This window comes from Panthera tigris, chromosome X, assembly GCF_018350195.1.
Source record: "Panthera tigris isolate Pti1 chromosome X, P.tigris_Pti1_mat1.1, whole genome shotgun sequence".
Lineage (NCBI taxonomy): Eukaryota > Metazoa > Chordata > Mammalia > Carnivora > Felidae > Panthera > Panthera tigris.
In genome coordinates, this window is record NC_056677.1 from 35,414,225 (window position 1) to 35,435,083 (window position 20,859).

Below are 20,859 nucleotides of genomic sequence, written 5' to 3' on the forward strand. Positions count from 1 at the left end.
AGGGAGATTCAAATCAAAACCACAAAGAAATACCAGTTCACACCCACCAGAACGGCTAAAAACAAAAAGGACAATAACAGGTCTTGGTAAATATTCAAAGAAACTGGAACCCTCAAACACTACTGGTGGTGGGATTAAGAGGTGGTGTTAAACATGTAAAAAGGTAAAACAGAGTCACCATATGACCCAGCCCTTCCACTACTAGGTACATGGCCAGGAGAAATGAAAACAAGTCCACACAAAAACCTGTATTATTCATCATAGGGGGAAAAAAAAGTGGAAGGAACCCCATCAACGATGAATGGATAAATAAAATGTGGTATATCCATGCAATGGATTGTTTGACAATAAAAATGAAGTACCAAAGCATGCTTTAATATACACAAACCTCAAAAACGTTATGCTAACAACAATATGCAGAAGACCACACATTATATGATTTCATTTATCTGAAATGTCCAGAACAGGCAATTCTATAGAGACAGAAGGTAGATTAGTGGTTGCCAAGAGCTGAGGGGAGGGATGAATAGGGGAGTGACTGCTACTGGATACGGAGTTTCTTTGGGGGATGATGAAAATGTTCTAAAATTAGACTGTGGAGACAGTTGTACAACTTGAGTATGTTAAAGAAAAAAACCACTGAATGAGTGAATTGTATGCAAATTATACCTCAAAACTATTACTAAAAAAGAACAAAACAGGAGGGTGGTTATGTGTGCTTTCTAACCCCAATGAAAGTTTTTGTTTTTTTTTTTGAAAGTTTTGATTATACTTCCTAATCAGAAAATTTAGGTCTGTATTTATAACATCTTTGCTTGAGGGATTCAAGTGGGGGCAGGGGGATGAGGACTTCCATGTACCTTATAATTAAATTAAAATCATCAAGACTTGATAAATCTAATGTTAAGCCCTGTTGGGGCTAGTGAACATGCCCCCTCAAAATAGATTAAAACACTACATTCATTCATCAGATGTCTAGCATACTTTGTATTTAAGGCCTGCACTTGTTTAGTTAAGCTGTTTCCACTTAGTCTTTAGTCTGTCTCAGACCCTCTTTCACACCTCTGTTCTTTCACTTTCTTTGAATGACTATGTATTCTGAATACAAATTTATTTTCCTGTCTGTCCTCTCTTCAGGCAGTATTTTTAGCTAATTCGTCAAAGTGGTACCGAAGAAGCTGCTTTTGTAAGTATAATGGATTGAGCTGGGCTCTGTGACGGTGCAACGCAGTACTTTAGCTACCACAGTTATTAAAGACATCATTTTTACGGCACTTCACATACATCGTTTCACTTAATTAAAGGCTGTTCACTGTGGGCACAAGGTCATCACAACCAAAAACTGAGGTAGGGATAGTGTATGCTCATAATACTGTGAAACTATTACTAGAATGAAAGCACTTACTTTCTAAATGATTGTCCCCCGAAGCTCTAAACGTACTTACTAAGTGAACTTAGAAGATTTTTCGCTATGAGTGTATATGTGTTTCTTATTTGAGGCCTGCTCATGTATTAACAACTAAATAAAAATCTTTAAAAAGACAAAGGATAAATTCTGCTTCACTCAAAGAGACGTATTTTATAAATAACATCATAAGTATCTGCAAAGCTACCTTATTCTTAGAAGATGACCTAAAAGAAATGATTCATATTCAAATGTTAAAATAACTTCCATTTCGATAGGAAAAAAAAATTTAAGGAGGTTCAATATGCATACCTTTAAAAAAGAAGGCCAAACTAAATAATTAAAAAGAAAATTAGAGAAAAATTTGGACAAGCTTGGTAGATCACAAGTTAAAATGCAGAAATGCCCAACTCCACAACAAAACCAGGAAAAAAGTCTAATTAAGAAAGACGTTTCATAAAATAAAAGTGGATACTAATGAAAACAAAAGAAAGGTGGAAATGCCAGTTTAAAAGAACCTACAGTTTTCGTTGGCATTGAAGCCTCTCAGAATGGCCTTCAGCTCCTGGAGCTTCTGATGAGCTCGTGCATGGACGCTGTCAATCAGGAGCTTTTCTATTGATAAGTGATCAATCTGCATAAATAAGAACAGAATCATATGTGCAATTTAAACATTTTCACTTTAAAAGTCTGAGAGTAGATTACTGTGGCTCAAGGTAGTTCCTTTTAGAATCACAGAGTGTTAACCAGTAGAAGAAAGCAAACTTAAAGGTAAAAAAGATAAACTTAGATGGTATTGGGAGCTTAAAGACTACAGCTAACATTTTGGCAATTACAAATCAAGATAGGTTATGTACTGGTTATCAGTGATTAAATGTCAAACCTTAACAATAAAATGGTGATATGACCTAAATTTTAAAATGTGAAAGAACATCTTACGAATTATACATAACATTAGTTATTTAAAAAAACAAATGTGGGGCACCTAGGTGGCTCAGTTGTTTAAGCATCCAACTCTTGATTTCGGCTCAGGTCACGATCTCATGGTTCCTGAGATTGCGCTGATAGTGCAGAGGCCACTTGGGATTCTCTCTCTCTCTCTCTCTCTCTCTCTCTCTCCCTCTCCCTCTCCCTCTGCCCCTCCCCCACTTGCATGCGTGTACTCTCTCTCAAAATAAATAAACATTAAAAAAAACCCACAAATGCAAAAGCATAACATTCACATAAAACAAGTTTAATAAAGGGTTTTAGGAACAATCAGGTATTTTATCTTTTTATTTTAATATTCATTTCTTTTTGAGACAGAGACAGTTGAGAGAGACAGACAGAGTATGAGCAGGGGAAGGGGCAGAGAGAGAGGGACAGACAGAATCCAAAGCAGGCTCCAGGCTGTCAGCTGTCAGCACAGAGCCCCACGTGGGGCTCGAACACACGAACTGTGAGGTCATGACCCCAGCCGAAGTCGGCGCTCAACCGACTGAGCCACTCAGGCGCCCCCTTTATTATTTTTTAAGTAGGCTCCATGCCTGGTGTGGAGTCCAACACGGGGCCTGTGCTCATGACCCTGAAATCAAGACCCGAGCTGAGATCAAGAGTAGGACACTTAACTGAATGAGCCACCCAGGTGCCCCACCATGTATTTTAAAGAATGTGTTAAAAGTTTAAGAATAAAGTGTAAGTTATATACATTCATTTAATCAAACCAATATTAAAATATATTGAGATCTCTTACCTTCATGGCTCTTTCTACTAATTTGGAATCAGAAGCTGGCAAAGGAGGATCATGAAAAATCTGTAAAGGCTTAGAGACATCATTTTCATCAATTTTAATTGTAACTTTGTGAACAGATGCCGTCCCTGTTTTTCTCCCAAGAACCTGTTGACTAAAGAGAAAAGAAATACTAATGATTTTTTTTCAACACAGCCTGTTAATTTTTGGAATAAAACAGAAACAATCTATTGTATGCCTTAGCCAGAGCCTAGAACATGATAGGCCCTCAATGTTTGTGGAGGGAATAATTTAATATTGAGAAGATAGCTATTCTGTAATCCAACGCAGTATTTGATTTACATCCTTTTTAAAAAAAACAGACACAGAATTTAAAAACAAAACACACGTGGGGTGCCTGGGTGGTTCAGTCAGTTAAGCTTCTGACTTCGGCTCAGGTCATGATCTCACGGTTTGTGAGTTTGAGCCCCACATTGGGCTCTGTGCTGTCAGTTCACAGCCTGGAGCCTGCTTGGATCTGTGTCTCCCTCTCTCTCTCTCTGCCCCTCCCCCGCTCATGCTCTGTCTCTCTTGCTCTCAAAAATAAACATTAAAAAAAAATTTTTAATAAGTAAAAAATAAAAACACATGCACACAAAGAAATCTGAAAACAAAACAATCTGTCTTCTACATGGTGTCTATTTATCTCTAATTCCTTTACAGAAAATGAGAATCAAGCAAAGTTCAAACAGGGAATTGAGGATTATAAACAGCCTAATACTGATTTTCCCCAAAACTCTCCCTCAAAAAAGACATTAAGAGGCACAGTTCAAAATATAAAATTGTGATAAGCAAACATGTTTTAAAAACATACCCAACAATCTTAATGGTCTTTCAGCAATCTGGTATAAGGCCAGAGTAATCTAACTTTTTGAGAATAGCAAGTCTTAGTACAAACAGATGTCTACATATTTAAAACATGCCATGTTCTAAGAAAGGAGTCAATTACAGATGTCTTATGTGGTTTATATGATACCATGGGACTTTACTATATAAAATCATGTTGCTAGAGGTACACAGCTATTGGTCTATAGTAAATCAGATGTAGGAAAGAAAAAGAGAAACATAAAGGATATTTACAGTCACAGCATGAACTTGCCAGAATCAATTTCACTTACTTCCAAACTGAGAGGGAGAGGCACTTGCCAGCATGGTACCTTTCCACCTGTACAAGGTCTCCCCACCGCTCTCGGATTAACATTAGAGTTTGGGAATGTAGCACTTCTAACTGAAGCGACAAGCAGAATGAATCTGATGGGGTTTGTTAAGCAAATTTAATAAATCACTACAAGGGCCAGTGAACTACAAGCAAACTTCATTTAACAAAAGCTCTATTCCCCAAAAGCTGGCTATGAAGGAAATTTCTGGAATTCTATTTCTTCGATGACATATACTAAAAGGTGTGATCAACTGTGGCACAATTTTAGAAAAAGGTTTTATATTTCAGTTTGAACCGACATAAACAAACTATAAGGCCCAGGTTGCCTGTGAATTCATCATGGTTTAGAGAATATGAGTAGAACAAATGGCACTATTTTCTCCCCTCTAGATTTCTTACTCATTTTTGTTTTACCAACAGTAAAATTTAAAACTTGGTCTATTATAGATGTATCACTATTCTCCACACTCACCAGTTCCCCAGCCCCATTTCTACTCCAAAAAAGGAAAGTTCAGGATAGGGGGTAAATGGAAATATGGGGAGGACAGGGACACACGAATTCCTTACAAACACAGGTCTCAAATTTCAAAAGGATACGTAGGCAGTTGTACATGTCCTGAAGAGGTTTTTCATCAGCAAAGAGTCTAGACTGCACCAGCTGATGGATAAAGTTGATTTGCATACTATGAACCAAGGCTCGCCCATCTTCCATTGGCAGGAGAAAAAAAGGCGGTAAACCAGAAAAGTGCATAGATCATATCATAGTACCAACTAAGGAAGAGTACACCAACTAACAATAAATTAAACAAACAAAAAAAGAACTGAAATTATCCATGGAAATCAGAGAACATTATACTTGAGAAACACTAAAATCTCCATGGAAAGTAAGTATGATTATCATAACATCTACTTCAAATTACAGAATAAATTGCCAAACATTTAGTACTCTGTAAGAATGTTTCAATAATATAAAAACACCAAACATCTGAATTAATATTTATGATTTAAATCAGTATTTATGATTTACCTCCCGTTTCCTTATCCTCAACTAGAATTTCTAGCTTGAGAAGACGCCATGGTACATCCGGATCATCTCCCATCACGGTCAAGGTGGCTTCAAATTCTCCCTCAACTCGAAACTTCACCCGGCCATTTGCTTTTAAAAGAAGAAGAAGAAGAAGTCTACTTTGCTAGAAAATAACCAGCTTCCCGCTAGCCTAGAACGTTCAATTTTGCTTACAAGAAATTTTAAATAGCTTGAAAGTTCTTTCAGAAGTGTCCAAAGAACTCAGTAGTTCCTGCATAAGCAATAGCCAAAGGCAGTGAACACTTCTAACATCAACTGACAATTTTCTCTTGAGGTATAACTCGGGCATCATCTCTCCTCCAGCCCCAGGTGATCTCCCTGTTCCCAGCTTCACATACCACCATTTTATCTCCAGGTACTAAAATTTTATCCCTTGGTACTAAAGAGAAACGATCAGTTGACAAGTCACAGATGTGAACACTACCTGAATTGCAGACCAAACCCTCAAAATGAGAGTTCTTTGAATGAAACCCCAAAAGCTGTTTGAAAAAAATTCTAACAAGTCAATTCTTAAAAAAGATAAACTTCCGGTACATACCAACTGTAAGATTGGCTAACTGAGGAGGGAGATCTGTGGTCACAAGCCTATGTCTAAGAATCTGATTGAGCTGGTGAAGTGTGGCTTGTTTCTCAATCTTGGTAATCGGGTCTGGAGGAATAATTTTATCCTACAAAAAAAATTCAGTGATTTTATAACAATGTACAAAGAGACACAACTCTTACCTGCACCTGTCTTAACATAGTATTTTCTCACTTTGCCCAAGAGGATCTCAACACTCATTTCTTAAGTCGACATCCAATAATAGTGATATGCCCCTTAACTATGGTGCATCCGAGTGCCACCCAGCTGAGACAGTAATGCAACATGATCTTCTTCACGCTCTATTTATGAAATCAAGTTCATGTCACTAGATGACTTTCACCACTTCTTAAAAGTATAAAATACAATAGCACCACATCAGTAAACTATTACCGCACTACTTAAAAAAAAAAAGCTTCCAAAAAGCAACTAGCATACCGTATTTTCACATATGAAATAGATGTAAGTTAATTTACACCTGTTTACCGCCCCCCCCCCCCCGATTTATCTATTTTGATAGCTATTCACATTTTGGCCTCAATGTATTCCAAAAAAACACAATTCTAATTATGGAGAAAAAAGTGAATTACATGAAATCTTTTAAAATATAGAACAGGGGCACCTGGGTGGCTCAGTCAGTTAAACGTCCAACTCTTGATTTCGGCTCAGGTCATGATCTCATGGTTTGTGAATTTGAGCCCCGCCTTGGGCTCTGCGCAGACAGCTTGGAGCCTACTTGGGATTCTCTCTCTTTACCTCTCCCCCATTCTCTCCCACTCTCTCTCTCAAAAATGATTAAATAAACTCAGAAATGTATATATAGAACAGTTGTTTTGCTGGACAATTTAATAACACAGTAGACTCCAATGCCAAAGCCTTTAACTTCTAAGAACAGGAGTGGTGAGCAGTGCACTTACCCTAATGCAGGTGGGCAGTCGTGGGTAAGATCCAGTAGTCAGTACATCAATGGCATACGGGATGGCAAAACTAGGCAGGCGTGCATGGACTAGGGCATCTCTAGCTAATGAGGCCAGGCGATCAGCAGTGTCCACGAACAGAATGGCTTGCTGATCTAAAAAGCTTGAAATCATCTTTAAAGCAAAGGGTAAATGTATTAAACTTCATTGAGAGCTAGCTACTTTGCACTTCAAATATCATTTATTCATTCCAAAGTAAACTCTGAGGGACATTAATATAAGTTTTCCACATTTCAAAATATTTCCTCAAAAAATTTTCCAGTAACGTGAAGAAATATTTAATACGTTTAGATTTAACATTAAAAACAATAACTTCCTATCACTTTAAGTAAAACGTTTTCCAATTTGTTTCTCCATCCTTAACATTACACATACATATAAGAAGTTAGGAAAAACAGAACAAAATGCTTTTTCCTCTTACAGATTTCTAGAGTTGGCTGGTAATGAAGTAGTTAAAAGCATGGCCTCTTGGACCCAAACTGCCTTGGTCTCAATTTTAACTCTGCAACTTACTATCCCTGTAACCTTAGGCAAGTACCTCTCTGTGCCTCAGGTTTTTCAACTGTAGAATAGAGATAATGATTTCCAACCTTACAAGGTTGTTCTGAGGAGCAAGAGTTATTGCACACAAAACCTTAAGAACAGTGCCTAGAACACATAAAATACTCCATAAATGCTGTTATAAGACATCTAGGCCATCTTCATGCCCCAAACAGAAATCCTTTCCATCAGTTCTCTATTGAATGCGTTTCTGAATAGTAGAGCTCATCACGGAGCTGCAAACTCCTTCCTTGAAACTTTTCTATTCTGGAGCAGTAATGTCTCTCGTGTCCTTCCAACACGGGGAAGCCCACCCTATCTTCAAAGCTAAACATTCCAAGTCACTTCAATTTAGTCTTTACATCTCCAAATTTCTATCTCACCACCCTTGTTCTGCTGCCTTGGAAAGGCTCCAATTTATCAGTGGCTAACTTAAAACATGGTATCCAGAATTAATACCACATCACACCCACAATTAATACCAGCACACAATGCCCTACATTTATTTTCTCAGTATTTCCATACTCATTTTATTATCTGATCTTCACAACTCCAGGAAACAGACAAAATCAGATAATTCCTATCACTTTAGAGATGAGAAAATTGAGACTCAGGTTAAGACAGGGGCACCTGGGTGGCTCAGTCAGTTAAGTGGCCAACTCTTGATTTGGGGCTCACGTCATGATCTCACAGTTCGTCAGATTGAGCCTCGAGCGAGGTAGCAGATTCATACAATTCAACTATAAAAAGGAATGAAGTACTACGACATGAATGAACCTTGGAAACATTATGCTAAATTAAACAAGCCAGTCACACAAGACTCCATCATGATGCCATTTATATGAAATGTTCAGAATAGGCAAATCTATAGACAGCAGATTAGTGGCTGCTTAGGGCTGGGATGGGGGCACTTGGGGTGACAGTGAAAGGGTACATGTTTTCTTTTTGAGATGATGAAAACATTCTACAATTGACTGTGATGGTTGCACATATCTGAATACACTAAAAACCATTGAATTAGACACTTTAATGGGTGGATTGTATGGTATGTGAATTATATCTGAATAAAACTGTTTCTTAGAAAGTTCTAGGAATAGGATTATTTCCTCTTTTTCTTAAATAAAACATTATCCAGACTGTTTCACCATTAGAATTCTACAAACTATGTATTTACACACTCAGCTACACACATAATATGTCTGGTATGGCTAAAGATCATTATCTATTAAGAACCTCAAATGAAACTAGTTAAATAATCACTAGGTTGAGAACAGAAGAGTTAAAACATGAATAATCTTCTAATTCTTCAGTTGATGGACCTTACACCTGACATAAACACATCTGTGTCTACATTCACAAAATACCAAAACTTTACAGAAGTTCAATATGAGACTTCATTCAGAATGTGATTTATTTGAACAGCCAACTCAAGAAACTAATAGAAGAATACTCTACTTTGAATTAATGAAAGATGAATTACAATATGGCTCAATATTAAAACCAAGAGTTTTGGATTTTCCCTGACACTATGTTACTGAACTCAGTAGTATTAAACAGGTAACTGAAATACCCATGATATAATTAGGAATTTAACACCAGATTTGAAAAATTGAACACTTGGATTTGATTTACTTCAGTGACACCTAACTTTTCACTGCAAGTTTGAACATCTTTAAGAAAAGATTGCTCCAAATTAATTATTGAGAAGAAACCCCAGGCTTTTCAGAAACAGTATACCATGCTACCTCATTTCAGCCAAAACAGATTTACTACATTTGGTGTCCAAATTTCCAGAACAATGAGTTGTAAAACTTTCTGATAAATAAGCTTGGAATGAGTCTGTTTGTTAATATTTATAATCAAAACCAGTCTTTGTATGATGCTTTACGGTATACAAAAGACCCTCTGAATATAAACTTTAACTTCCCTATCATACCAACAGACAACCGATGAATAAAAGAAGGTTTTCCCCCATAAGGAAAATGTATGGTACAAAATACTGTCCCTCTAAATAAACCCTTGATCGATATTATATAGAAGGATGACAGCTTACTCCTACAGACAAGAGATATGTGACTAGAATGTGTCTTGGTAGAATTCTTCCAGTCTGATCACTAGCTTAGTTGGTAGAGCTGGAATGGAGTATCAACTTCAGTGAAGATCGGGTTTTATTTTTAACCTAAAAACAATTATTCTCCTAGAATTTAAAATTCTCAACTTCTTCACAGCCCCTTTTCTCCTTTCACTTTAGCAACTTTCACACAGACTTGGGGTCTAACGATAAAGGAACCTAGTAAAACCGAGGGCAGTGAATGCAGTGGCTACAACAGAGGTGAGAAGTCAAGAAATCACACGTGCAGAAACACAACTGTGCTGTAGATTCCTTTCTGAAGTGGGATTTTATGGAATAGGTAAACCCTGACAGATTTGCAAATATAAAATTACTCTAAAAATATTCTAGACTTAGCTTGTCAGAGTGCTAAAAATACACTTGTTATGGTACCTCTATACTAAGTGGGTAGCTGTTAATTTTAATTTATCCAGGAAGTCTAGTAAACTTTAAGAGAATTTAAAAATGACTCAAATAAAATTTAACCAAAGTAAAGTTGTTTTTCTGCCTTCACCTATTAAAACTGATAAAAAAATTTTTAATGTTATTACATAACTGAATGGAAAAAAAAAAGAGTATGAGCATCAGTATCAAGCTCACTTAGAGAATCTACCCACTTTCCCAAATAAAACTGACTAGTGGCTAGATTACTTGACCTTGTAGAGCAGACCTCAATTAAAGTGAGTAAATGCTCTCATTATTTCAGGACTTTATTCATTTTATGATAATTACCCTCCCCTTTCCAGTATGAAAAGGTACTCTACTCTTTCCATTCTCCTCACCAGAAATGACCAAAGGAAAACACAAGGGAGTAATTGGGAGGCACCATCCTCCCCAAGTTAGGAGCTCAACAGGCTAACACAAGACCCCTACTGATGTTTTCCCTCAACACTTCTTGAATACAGCTTCAAAAAATTTTGTTTGTTTTGGTGGGGGAGGCGGGGAGGGAGGCACAGATTTTAGCATCTCTGGTATGTAACAGTCAAAAGACTATGAGCTTTGGGGCACCTGGGTGACTCAGTTAAATGTCTGACTTCAGCTCATGTCATGATCTTGTGGTATGTGGGTTTGAGTCCCGCGTCGGGCTCTGTGCTGACAGCTCGGAGCCTGGAGCCTGCTTCGGATTCTGTGTCTGTCTCTGTCTCTGTCTCTGTCTCTCTCTCTCTCTCTCTCTCTCTCAAAAATAAATAAAGATTAAAAGAAATTTTTTTTAAAAGCTATGAGCTTCTTGAGGGTAGGGGCTGTGCCTTACTTGGGTGTCATCCACTATACCCTATACTCTGTGCTCACTAAGGGTTTGGAGAATGAATAGATGAACAGCAAACAGATAAATGCTGTCATCAGCTCTGTGGCCCTGACTGAAGCCAGTTAGTTTCTGAAAACCTTATTCTCTCATCTGTAAAACAAGACGAAGATACCGACTCTGCCATACTCTGAGGGTTTTCAAGAATAGGCAAAATTCAAGAAGCACTTTGCAGACTTTAAGGAAGTGTACAAATGTAAGGCTGTTTCCCCCCTTTAATTCAAGTCTTTGTCTTTAATATCTTCTAGAGTAATGTCTTCAGATACGGCCTACTCTTTTTTCTAGTCAGGTAATCAAATACTAAGTTTCTACAGAAATATATTACACATTTTCATACAGAAACAGAATTACTTAAGTAATGTCTCTCAAACAAATCAGCATATATAAATTTAAGCTAAAATCAAAAGTTATATCTATTACAAGTTAACATTCCAAAAAGTTACTTAATATAAAACATAATCAAAAGTTTAACTCACCGCACATTTTTCCACCTTGCCAGCGTTATTAGCCCATTTGACTAAAGCTAATAATCGAACAAAGAGTTGACGTGTCCGGCTAGCAAACTGCACTATTTCTATTTTCCTATAAAATAAAACAATTCTTAATGAACCAACATAGTTGAAAAGAATATTTAACAATTTATTTCATCTGAGCTAAAATATGACTCAATCTATGTTTATAACCATTACAACAAAATGAATCACCTAAAATATTTATAAGTATGAATTACTGTCACATTTTGCATACTGGCTGCATTTTTAATTTTCTACTTCAGGGTAATAAATCCAATAGTATCAGAGTAACAAATCAGAATCACATTTTAAAAACGAATTTTGCAGGACAATAAAAGTTGCTCACTAAAATATACCCAATTCACAGATATAAAAGTACAATATAGAAGTTAACCAGGTCACAGAGGAGATCAAATTAGGAGTTAGGAATTTCATAACTGTGGTTATGAGTTATGAATTGGCAACCTTTTTGGTACAAGAAAGGAACCGAAATAGATCTTTACCAAAGCTTGAAACTGTCTTACTTCTACAAAAGCAAGGGTCCATTTCCCATCTTGCAAGAGCATGATTTAAAAAGCTGAATAATCAAAGAACTATCCAACTCTTTACCAAACTAATTTCAACGACAAGCTTAGATATTAAATTATCTAAACAAAGTTAAGGAAAGTAAGTTGACTACTAAAAGTAACAGCTAGATGGTCAGTCTGTATCTATTTTTATGCTATACCCCCTATGATGCTTTTTCTCCCAATACTCATCCGTATTTTTATCATCTCCTCATAAAGCCTTAAAAGCTTTACATTGTCAATCAATGTGTGAACTAGACCTCTCAATTTCCTGTCAGCTATAAAACTGAAAATCACTTTCATAGTTTACCTTAAGATACCGAAAAAAAAATATTGAACAGGCCAGGACTGATGACAGAAGCCAGCAGGACATCAGCCTCCCGCCAAGTGGACTCTAACCTGTATTAGTCTCAGTACAGCTGTTCAATGACCCGCAGATCCAAACCACATCCCTGCATCTCACCAACAGCAACACCATGAGGCAATGCACCCAACCAAAAGTTTCTGTTGAAGTATAATCCTGACTGACTACAGAGTCTAACTCCTAGTGAAAGCATGTGTATGGAGCCCACAGACAACGTGAAAGGCTTAAGATTCAGCCAGCAATAGGATCAGTGGTAGTACAAAGAAAAGAATCAAGGACACAGATACAGTTAAGACTCTTTGCCAGTGTCTGTGAAGGATCTTAAGAGATAAAACTACCAGAGCGTCACAGGCAAGACTGGAACACAGAAAAAATATTCAACGCACATTACAACCTGACAGCCACCTCCATGCTAGGAGAATTAGTACCATCATTCTAACTCAGCAACAACTTACAGAGCTGCTGTGAGGTTGCTCTCCTAGAGCAAGCATATCTGTATATTATTAACTTGCTTTCCCAAATGAGCTCCTCTACTGGAAAGCAAACACCCACCTTTGTAAACTACCGTAACTTGATCTTTTTGACACCATGCAATCTCAGGTGATAAGCAGCATGAGTCTGTTTTCCCAAGGTCCAGTTTCCCTTCCTACCCCAGAGTGGACAGAAGAAATCTGGATTTTCATTTCCTTCCTTTAAAACTGACCAGCCAAACCATAAAAAAGGTATGTTTCAACTGTCTCCCCCATCTCTGCCTTTTCAGTCTAATTCCATCAGAAAGAGAGCTGGTGGTGGGGGTGGAGCATAGTCACTAATAAATCCTCCCTAGTGACTTGGTCTTTAGAGAAAAAAAAAAAAAATCAAGGAGCATTAGTGCCAAAGATGCAGTCAAGTAGTCTATACTATAGCCACAATTTAAATCTCTACCACAGGATTGCCTTGAAACCTTAATTTATCTTGTTCCCTTGGCCTATGGAAACATTGGTGTCTAGTTATGTCTTAAGCTCCCAACTCCAACTCAATAAAAATTATCTCAACTATAAAGCAGCAACGGAGTAGGCAAATGTCAATTCTCTAAAGATATCTGGCATCGTGGTAAACTAGCAGCCAACTTTCTAAAGTGAATCTGTTTCTCAGCTTCTTTATTAAGTTCTAAGTTTTCTACATCTTTCTACCCCCCTCAGGGACTTGACCTGGTCAGTGACTCAACAAAGGTTTCTAGAACAGAAGGTCCAGAGCTGGTCTCACACCAAGAATTGTCAAGGATGAGGAAACCACATTTCCCAGGGCCCCCTAAACAAATGGAGTAAAACGTCACCCTGGGTTCCCTGGGCCTAGGTTTCCAATCCACAGCCCTGCCACCCACAGACACACAAACACACACACACTTTCTCTCTCTCCCTCTCTCTCATATACCATACACATATACACACTCCCATAGATCTAACAACACAGACACAGATTTAAGGTTTTTTTCATACTTACCTTTCCACATCAGATTTCCTTGGCAGTCTAAGAAGGAAAAAACACAAAAGAAATTGACTAAACATATGCATACCTTCATCAAAATGATAACAGTCTTTATTCTGACTCTATTACATACTTTAGCATTTCAGAAAAGCTGGATCAATAGCCACTACAAGCTTGTGTGGCTACCTACTCTTTTTTGAGTTTCCAGCAATATGGCCATAAGGGACAAAAATCAACAAAGGAACATTCCTCTCCATTCAAAATGCTCCAAAAGGTATTGCATGAGCCTCAAACATTGAAAAAGCTCAAGTCTTACATTACGCACACTACTATATCACAGAGTCATAGAAAATACTCTTTTAAAACCAAAATAGTCATGGATGCAGAATACTAGTTGTCAGCCTCCCTGTATCCAATGGAACCTTGCCTCCAAGCAATAACCTCTCCATGTTTTGTTAGGGTGGGCAAAACTGGAAGCTAAGCACACAAAAGGACCAGTGTCAGCCAAGGGTTTTACGGTAATTATAATGTTGCATGGTGGTTAGCTGTAAATGATTACTTTTAAATAGCTCCAATAAGGTTTTGATTTCTTTTTGCTAGTTTTCCAGTACAACAGCCAGCTACCAATGTCACCATTTTCCCTGTTAAATTATACTATTTAACACTCTCACATCCACTGATGCTTACAGAGGTCCCGATCTGCCTCGTGAATCACCACATTCTAGAAACCCCTATCCCATGGCCCAAGATTCAACTGCCTGAGCAACTCTAAAACCTCCTCTACATCTAATCACTTCTTTTTTTTTTTAATTTTTTTTAATGTTTGTTTATTTTTGAGAGAGAGAGACAGAGCGTGAGCAGGGGAGGGGCAGAGGGAGACACAGAGTCTGAAGCAGGCTCCAGGCTCTGAGCTGTCAGCACAGAGCCTGACGCAGGGCTTGAACCCATGAACCGTGAAATCATGACTTGAGCCGAGGTCTGGCGCTTAACTGACTGAGCCACCCAGGCGCTCCACATCTAAGCACTTCTTGAAGAACACACACTGAACTACTTAGATCCTCTCCCCCACCCCACCCCCACAGGCCACAGGTGCAGAAACAATAAAACCAGAGATTCAAGGCAGAAGGAGGGGAAACTATTAAAATGAGCTCTGGCTTGTAGATAACTACAATTCGGAGAGTAGACAGTGACATAGAAGTTGAAGTTATGATCTGGTGATAAAGGAAACCGGGCAGAAGCTGGATGAGCCAGCAGATCAGATGAAGCATACATTAGGCCTTGTAAGACTACAAGTAAAAACAACTACTGGTAAGTTCCTCTACATGTGAAAGCTCCTAACACTCCCCGAGGAGCCACAACCCTCATCCTCAAGGGAGGGAAAGCATAAGAACCATGGATGCTTGTGTGTGCTTAACAGACACAGAGAAACAAAAGAGGAGAGATTTTGCAGGTAGAAAGAACAGGAAACATTGTTCCAGCTCTTTCCACCTGCCCCGGACACCCTAAAAGGATCACCTCATTTCAGAGGTGGTATCATTTTGGGGACCAAGATTATAAGGCTCTGTTGCCTGCACCACCACCCCCCCCCCACCTGCCCAATTCCTCCTAATCTATTTAAAATTCCTTTATGGATAATGAATCCACCATTTGGGGCAAAAGCCCTAAAACACAAATTTTTGGAAGTCACAGAAACTTACACCAAAGTGTGATAAGACAAGTTTACGTGATGGAGATCTTAGCATTTTCTAATTTTAATTAAAACAGGCAAAAAAAAAAAAAAAAAGAAAGAAAGAAAGAAGAAAAAAGTAGGACCTACATCCCTAAAAAGTCAAGGCAGAGTATAAACTCTTAGATGAGAGTGTGTAAGGAGGTTGGGATAGACAAGGAGAAGGAAAAAAAACCAGAAATCCATGGCCCAAAATAAACCACTGAAATTGTCAAGGCGGTCCTTTTTACTTTCAATAGTTCACAGACAAGCATCAAATGTGGCAGAAATAAGATTCGTATTAAGTATACCTAGAACACTAGTTTTACATCAATACGTTAATTCTGACAGCTTCCAGCTGGAACAAGGGAAAATACAGGATTTAGGAACTCCAAAGTAAGTTCTTAAACTAATTTTGGCTTGCACAAATCAAAAGAGAAAAGAGTTATCTTACTCTTTTCTAAGTATTAAGAACAACAGTGTATTTTCCTGTTAAATACTCCATGGTCTGCAATTACAATTCTAAAAATTCATTTGTTGATGTGTTAAGTCAATAAATACTTACTTAATCCCCGATTATGTGCCAGACACTGTTCTAGGCCCACCGAACATGGCAAACAAATCAAAATCCCCATTCTCATGGAGCCTCCAGTAAGGAAGAGACACACAATAAACTAAGAGTACCCACTAGTGATTAAGAGAAAAAGTGAGTTAAGAATGGACAGCAGGGGCAGAGTGCTTTTCATGGGTGGTCAGAGAAAGTCTTTGTGATAAGTTCTATCTGAACAAAGACCTAAAGGAAATAGGAAAGCAAACCACATAGATTTCTGGGGGAAGAGCAAAGGCTCTAAGGTGGGAGTGTGCCTGGCACTATGAAAAAACATCAAGAAGGGCAATGTGGCTGAAACAGAATAAGCAAAGAGGAGCGTATTTGGAAATGAGGATAAAGAGGTAAGGGAGAGAGAGAAGGCTCAGACCACGTATCCTTGTTTGCCCAAGACAGTCCTGGTTTGTGCCTGTTGCTCCAACATTATTATTAACAGCACCACCTTTCATGCTCAAAAGTGTCCTGACTTGGACCATAACTTTTATGGTCACTCCATATATAGGTGACTATAAAATCTTTTTACTGTAAGTGAGATAGATGGAGAACCGCTGGAGAGATGTGAGAAGTTTTAAAAGGATCATCCTATTTTATGGATGACAAAAACTGTAAAGGGGCAAGCTAGCAGTAGAGATATCAGATGGCAGACTACTGCAGTTAACAGGGGCAAAGGAATCACACTTGATGGAAATGTTGAAAAGTGGTCAGATTCTGAAGTCAGAGATGATCAGTACTTGCTGATGTACCGGGTGTAGGATTGGAAGAAAGAAGAGCCAAGAGTTACCCCCAATTTTTGGCCTAAGCAACAACAGGAAGAATGGAGATACTCTTTAGAGAGACAGGGAAGGTGGTGGGGGGGATCAAGTGGAATCAGGACTTTGAGTCTGGACTTGGTACACTGAAATACCCATTAGGTATTTAAATGTAGGCGTTTGGATATAGAGTCTGGAGTTCAGTGGAGAGGTCTCTGCTGAAGATAGAAGTATGGGAATCATCATCATATAAAGGGTGCAGGATTAAAATTATGTACTTATTCTACAGCAGTAAAACAGATGTTTCTTCATAACTAAACTGTAAAATAGTAAGAACGCAGTATAGCTCGAAGAATTTCTACAAATCCTCTACAAAAAAAACAAATTATACAACCACTGATAGCAGTTTTCAACATTTTTCCCTAGCTATACATTGGGTAGGTGACCTTTACATGTATGAAATTTTCTCATGGATACTCTTAAATTTTCATGATATCCACCAGTAATTGGCTCAGACAGGTATATTACTACGACACCTAATCATGACAGCTATTGAAGTTTCTCATTAGGCAGGGGTAGTCTTCTTTCTCTTCCATTCAATAAAGTACAACATATCCAAATTGAGAATGATGTTTTGCAGGAATAAGGAGAACCTATTCTAACTCTTTCATTCATCTGCAAACAAATATTTTTAGTCTCTAGTAACAAATTAATGTTCCACTTGAAAATACTGATCTGCAATCTAACAATAGATCGAAGATAAAAACTACAATTAAAAACTTATAATTCTTACTTTTTCTGAACCTGGATTTAAAAATGTAAAACAGTAAAGTATATATACCCGCAATTTTATAATGCCTTTTCTTCACACACTAAAAATCATTAGTGTAGTCTGATCCTATTCTGAAGGGATTAACACCCTAATCATGTCCCATGGCATTTCATTGGTAACTTAGTGATCTATAAACTCCCTTCATACTCCAAGAGACAATAACAGAAGACCAGTTACAGCTTTTACTTACACTGTTAAGACTCAGAACACTCTCAAACATTCCAGAAAAAAAACCACACATACACACACACCTTGGATTCCAAATTTTTGGATTATCTTATACACAATACATCTCCTGAGTTCAAACTTTGCCAGAAGCAATTACAACCTTCGTTTAAAATGTACCGTCAAGACGCTGTAAAACAGATTTCCTGTCTTTAGGAATTCGAATATTATGTATTCCTAAACCCTAAAAGTGGGCTTTCGGCTAAAAAGCTTCCAACCAAGAAATTAATAGGGTTCGGTTGGCAACTCGGGCAAAAATCCCAAAGATGAGATTTTCAGTGCAAGTCTAACATGCATAATTAACAAGTGTCCGTTGCTTCATCTCCAGAAAGACCCCAAATGCAAAGCTTTTTCTCCACCTCCGTTGAGCCCCAAGAGTTCAAAAATTCTAGATTAGCCCAGAGGAAAGGAGAAAACAGCAGCCCCTTGGAGAGAGGGAGGTGCGAGCCTATCTAAGCCGGTTGGGCGGGAAGAGCGGGGGGGGGGGGGGGGGGGGGGCTGGAGAGCAGGCATGGGTTTCGCGGCACTTACAGATCCGTCAACACCATGAGCTCCGAGTAGGCCCGGTGCAGCAGAAATTCGATAAGGGTGCTCAGCCGGTAGCCAGGGCTGGCCGCAGCTGCAGCTGCCGCCGCCACGGCAGCTCCGGGAGGAGGAGGCGCCGGGGCTGAGGCGGGACCGCCGCTGCCCCCGCCACCGCCTCCGGGAGGGACCAGCTGGTGGTTCTCCAGTTGCACTGGGGCCATGGCGGCGCAGGGCCGGGCTTGGTGCAGCGGCACAAGATGAAGCCCTCGAGCTTCCCGGGCGCTCGGTCACCGCGCCGAAGTGGGCGCGGGCAGAGTCGCCGCCGCCTACCGCCAGGCCGCCTCCGAACAGGAAGCCGTGAGCCGGCCGCGGAGGCCCGCCCCCATGTAGCAACGAGCCCGCCGGCCCCAGGGACTGGAGAGAGGGGCGGGGGAGAGGCGGGGAGGGCGGGGAAGCGGGGAAGCCTCCGCAGAGAAGCTGCGCCTCCGCAACCGATCAGAGGCCGCTTCGCCAAGCAGCCGCAGCGTCCATGTTGACGGCCCAAAGCGGAAGTCGTTAGGCAGAGCGGAAGGGGAACCTGCAGGGGGACTTCCGACAGCAACCTGTGCCTTTTCTCCGGCTGTCCGGTGCCGTGACGCTTGGGGGCGCGTGGGAGTGGGGCGGGGCCGGAGCGCGGGTGGGGAAAGCGGAAGCGGTAGCCGCGCGTCGCCGGAAGCGGGTGTGAGGGCGGAGCCATGGACGTCACCGTGAACGTCAGTAGTTGCCCCGCCCTTGCCCTCGCCGCCCTCCGGTGTTTAAAAGGCTCCAATGTACCCTGAGGTATTTATCAGCGCTCCCCAGTGCGGGGCGAACGTGGCTGGGTAGGTTTCCTTCCTAGATGTTCGTGAGTTGTGGTTCTGGAGTCGCGAAGAAATTGTTGCGGCTGCGCTCTCGTGGCTTCTCAGACATTTGCTCCTCCCACAGTCTGCTCATGCGCCTTTCGTGGGATAGAAAACGTTTCCGTCATTTTTTTTTTTTTTTAACTGTGGGAAAAGATGCGAGAAAATATGATGGGGGATAAGAGCAGGGCTGCTGGCAGAATAACTTCACTTTAATGGAGTTGGACATATGCCGACCTCGTTACCGAGCCCCAAATCCGGGGAGTTCTACCACAGAGACAGCCTTTAAATCCTCTACCGCTGGCTCTCACTCCCTTCTTTCTTGTCCCTGCCCTTGCAGTAGACGCCCTGCCCTCCCAGGGTTTTCAGTTTTTCTTCCATGTTCTGCCTCCACTTTTCCCCTTCAAAATTTTGCTTCCTGCTTTAAAACAGTGATTCTCAACGTAGCCTTCACGTTGGAATCACCGGGCGGGGGCGGGGTTTAAAAAAATACTTATGCCACGCTCATAGATGCGGCTTTAAGTGGTCTGATGTGAGATCTGGGCTTCCAGGTTTTAAAGATTCCTAGGTGACTCTGATGTGCAACTAACGTAGAAGTCTATTGTTAAAAAGCGTCAATGGCTCCTACCCTTTTTTCAAACATTTTTGCAGATTCCTATCTGTAACTCCTAGGTGGAAGAGATACTCTTGCTGTTCTTTAAGGTTAAACCAATCTTACTCTTTTTTTTTAATTTTTTTAAGTGTATTTATTTTTGACAGAGACAGAGTGCGAGCATGAGCTGGGGAGGGGCAGAGAGAGAGGGAGACACAGAATCCGAAGCAGGCTCCAGGCTCCGAGCTGTCAGCACAGAGCCTGACGTGGGGCTCCAACTCATGAACCATGAGATCATGACCTGGGCCGAAGTCGGACGCTTAAGTGACTGAGCCACCCAGGCGCCCCAAAATAATCTTATTCTTGTCTGCTTGTGTAATTCTCAGTAATTCTTGAAGGCTATTCACCTGTCTTCTGAAGGTGTAACCTTTGGAGTATAGTCGCTTGCTCCCTCTTTTGGGACCTTAAAGAACACTTACACGCAATATCATCATGATACTTATCAAAACGCATTAGTGTTACACCCCTTGCTGGAGGGCAGAGATTATCATTCCTCCCTATGCAAGCTACCTTAGGGAACAAATTTTTATGTTAGCTAGAATGGTACCATTTCTTTTGCAGTTGTTTTGATTTGTTTTTACTGAAGATTTTCCCTCTTTCTTGAGAACTACTGACTTAAAACCAAACAAAAAAACCCGGTGATCACATACCCAGGAAAATTGATGGTTGTACAAGGTGGTCTTTAAGGTCTTTTCTAACTCTCAGATTCTGATTCTGTGTGATGTTGATAGGATTTTAACTCTGCCTTATTGCATATATTAAACACAGTTATTATACACCATGTCTTTTGGTATACGTTCAATTTGGCAGTAAGGTTCTACCTAGAGACAGCACAACCAGCTTGCAAA

At 39.8% G+C, this 20,859-nt stretch overlaps 1 protein-coding gene and 1 long non-coding RNA gene across 5 annotated transcripts in view; one reads left to right on the plus strand and one right to left on the minus strand.

Moving 5' to 3' along the window:
• The window catches only part of MED14 (mediator complex subunit 14), a 65,961-nt gene extending 46,912 nt beyond the window's left edge, over positions 1 to 19,049 (minus strand). For 2 of the 3 annotated variants that reach the window (XM_042975192.1, XM_042975191.1), the window contains exons 1-10: positions 18,488 to 19,048; positions 13,854 to 13,880; positions 11,406 to 11,511; positions 6,917 to 7,090; positions 5,958 to 6,087; positions 5,360 to 5,488; positions 4,930 to 5,037; positions 4,292 to 4,424; positions 3,138 to 3,288; positions 1,928 to 2,039 (exon numbers count right to left, since the gene is read on the minus strand). In XM_042975192.1, coding sequence (XP_042831126.1) covers positions 1,928 to 2,039; positions 3,138 to 3,288; positions 4,292 to 4,424; positions 4,930 to 5,037; positions 5,360 to 5,488; positions 5,958 to 6,087; positions 6,917 to 7,090; positions 11,406 to 11,511; positions 13,854 to 13,880; positions 18,488 to 18,702 — 1,285 coding nt within the window. In that variant the 5' untranslated portion in view covers positions 18,703 to 19,048. Of the gene's footprint in view, positions 1 to 1,927; positions 2,040 to 3,137; positions 3,289 to 4,291; positions 4,425 to 4,929; positions 5,038 to 5,359; positions 5,489 to 5,957; positions 6,088 to 6,916; positions 7,091 to 11,405; positions 11,512 to 13,853; positions 13,881 to 18,487 lie in introns of all 3 variants that reach the window. The other variant, XM_042975193.1, reaches the window with a different exon arrangement.
• LOC122235509 overlaps positions 1 to 20,859 on the plus strand; it is a 78,483-nt gene that overhangs the window by 52,315 nt on the left and 5,309 nt on the right. Inside the window, exon 3 of one of the 2 annotated variants that reach the window (XR_006213577.1) lies at positions 5,385 to 5,463. The exons of the other annotated variant lie outside the window; for it this stretch is intronic. This is a non-coding gene — a long non-coding RNA (uncharacterized LOC122235509). Of the gene's footprint in view, positions 1 to 5,384; positions 5,464 to 20,859 lie in introns of those variants that run through there. 2 annotated transcript variants of the gene reach the window in all.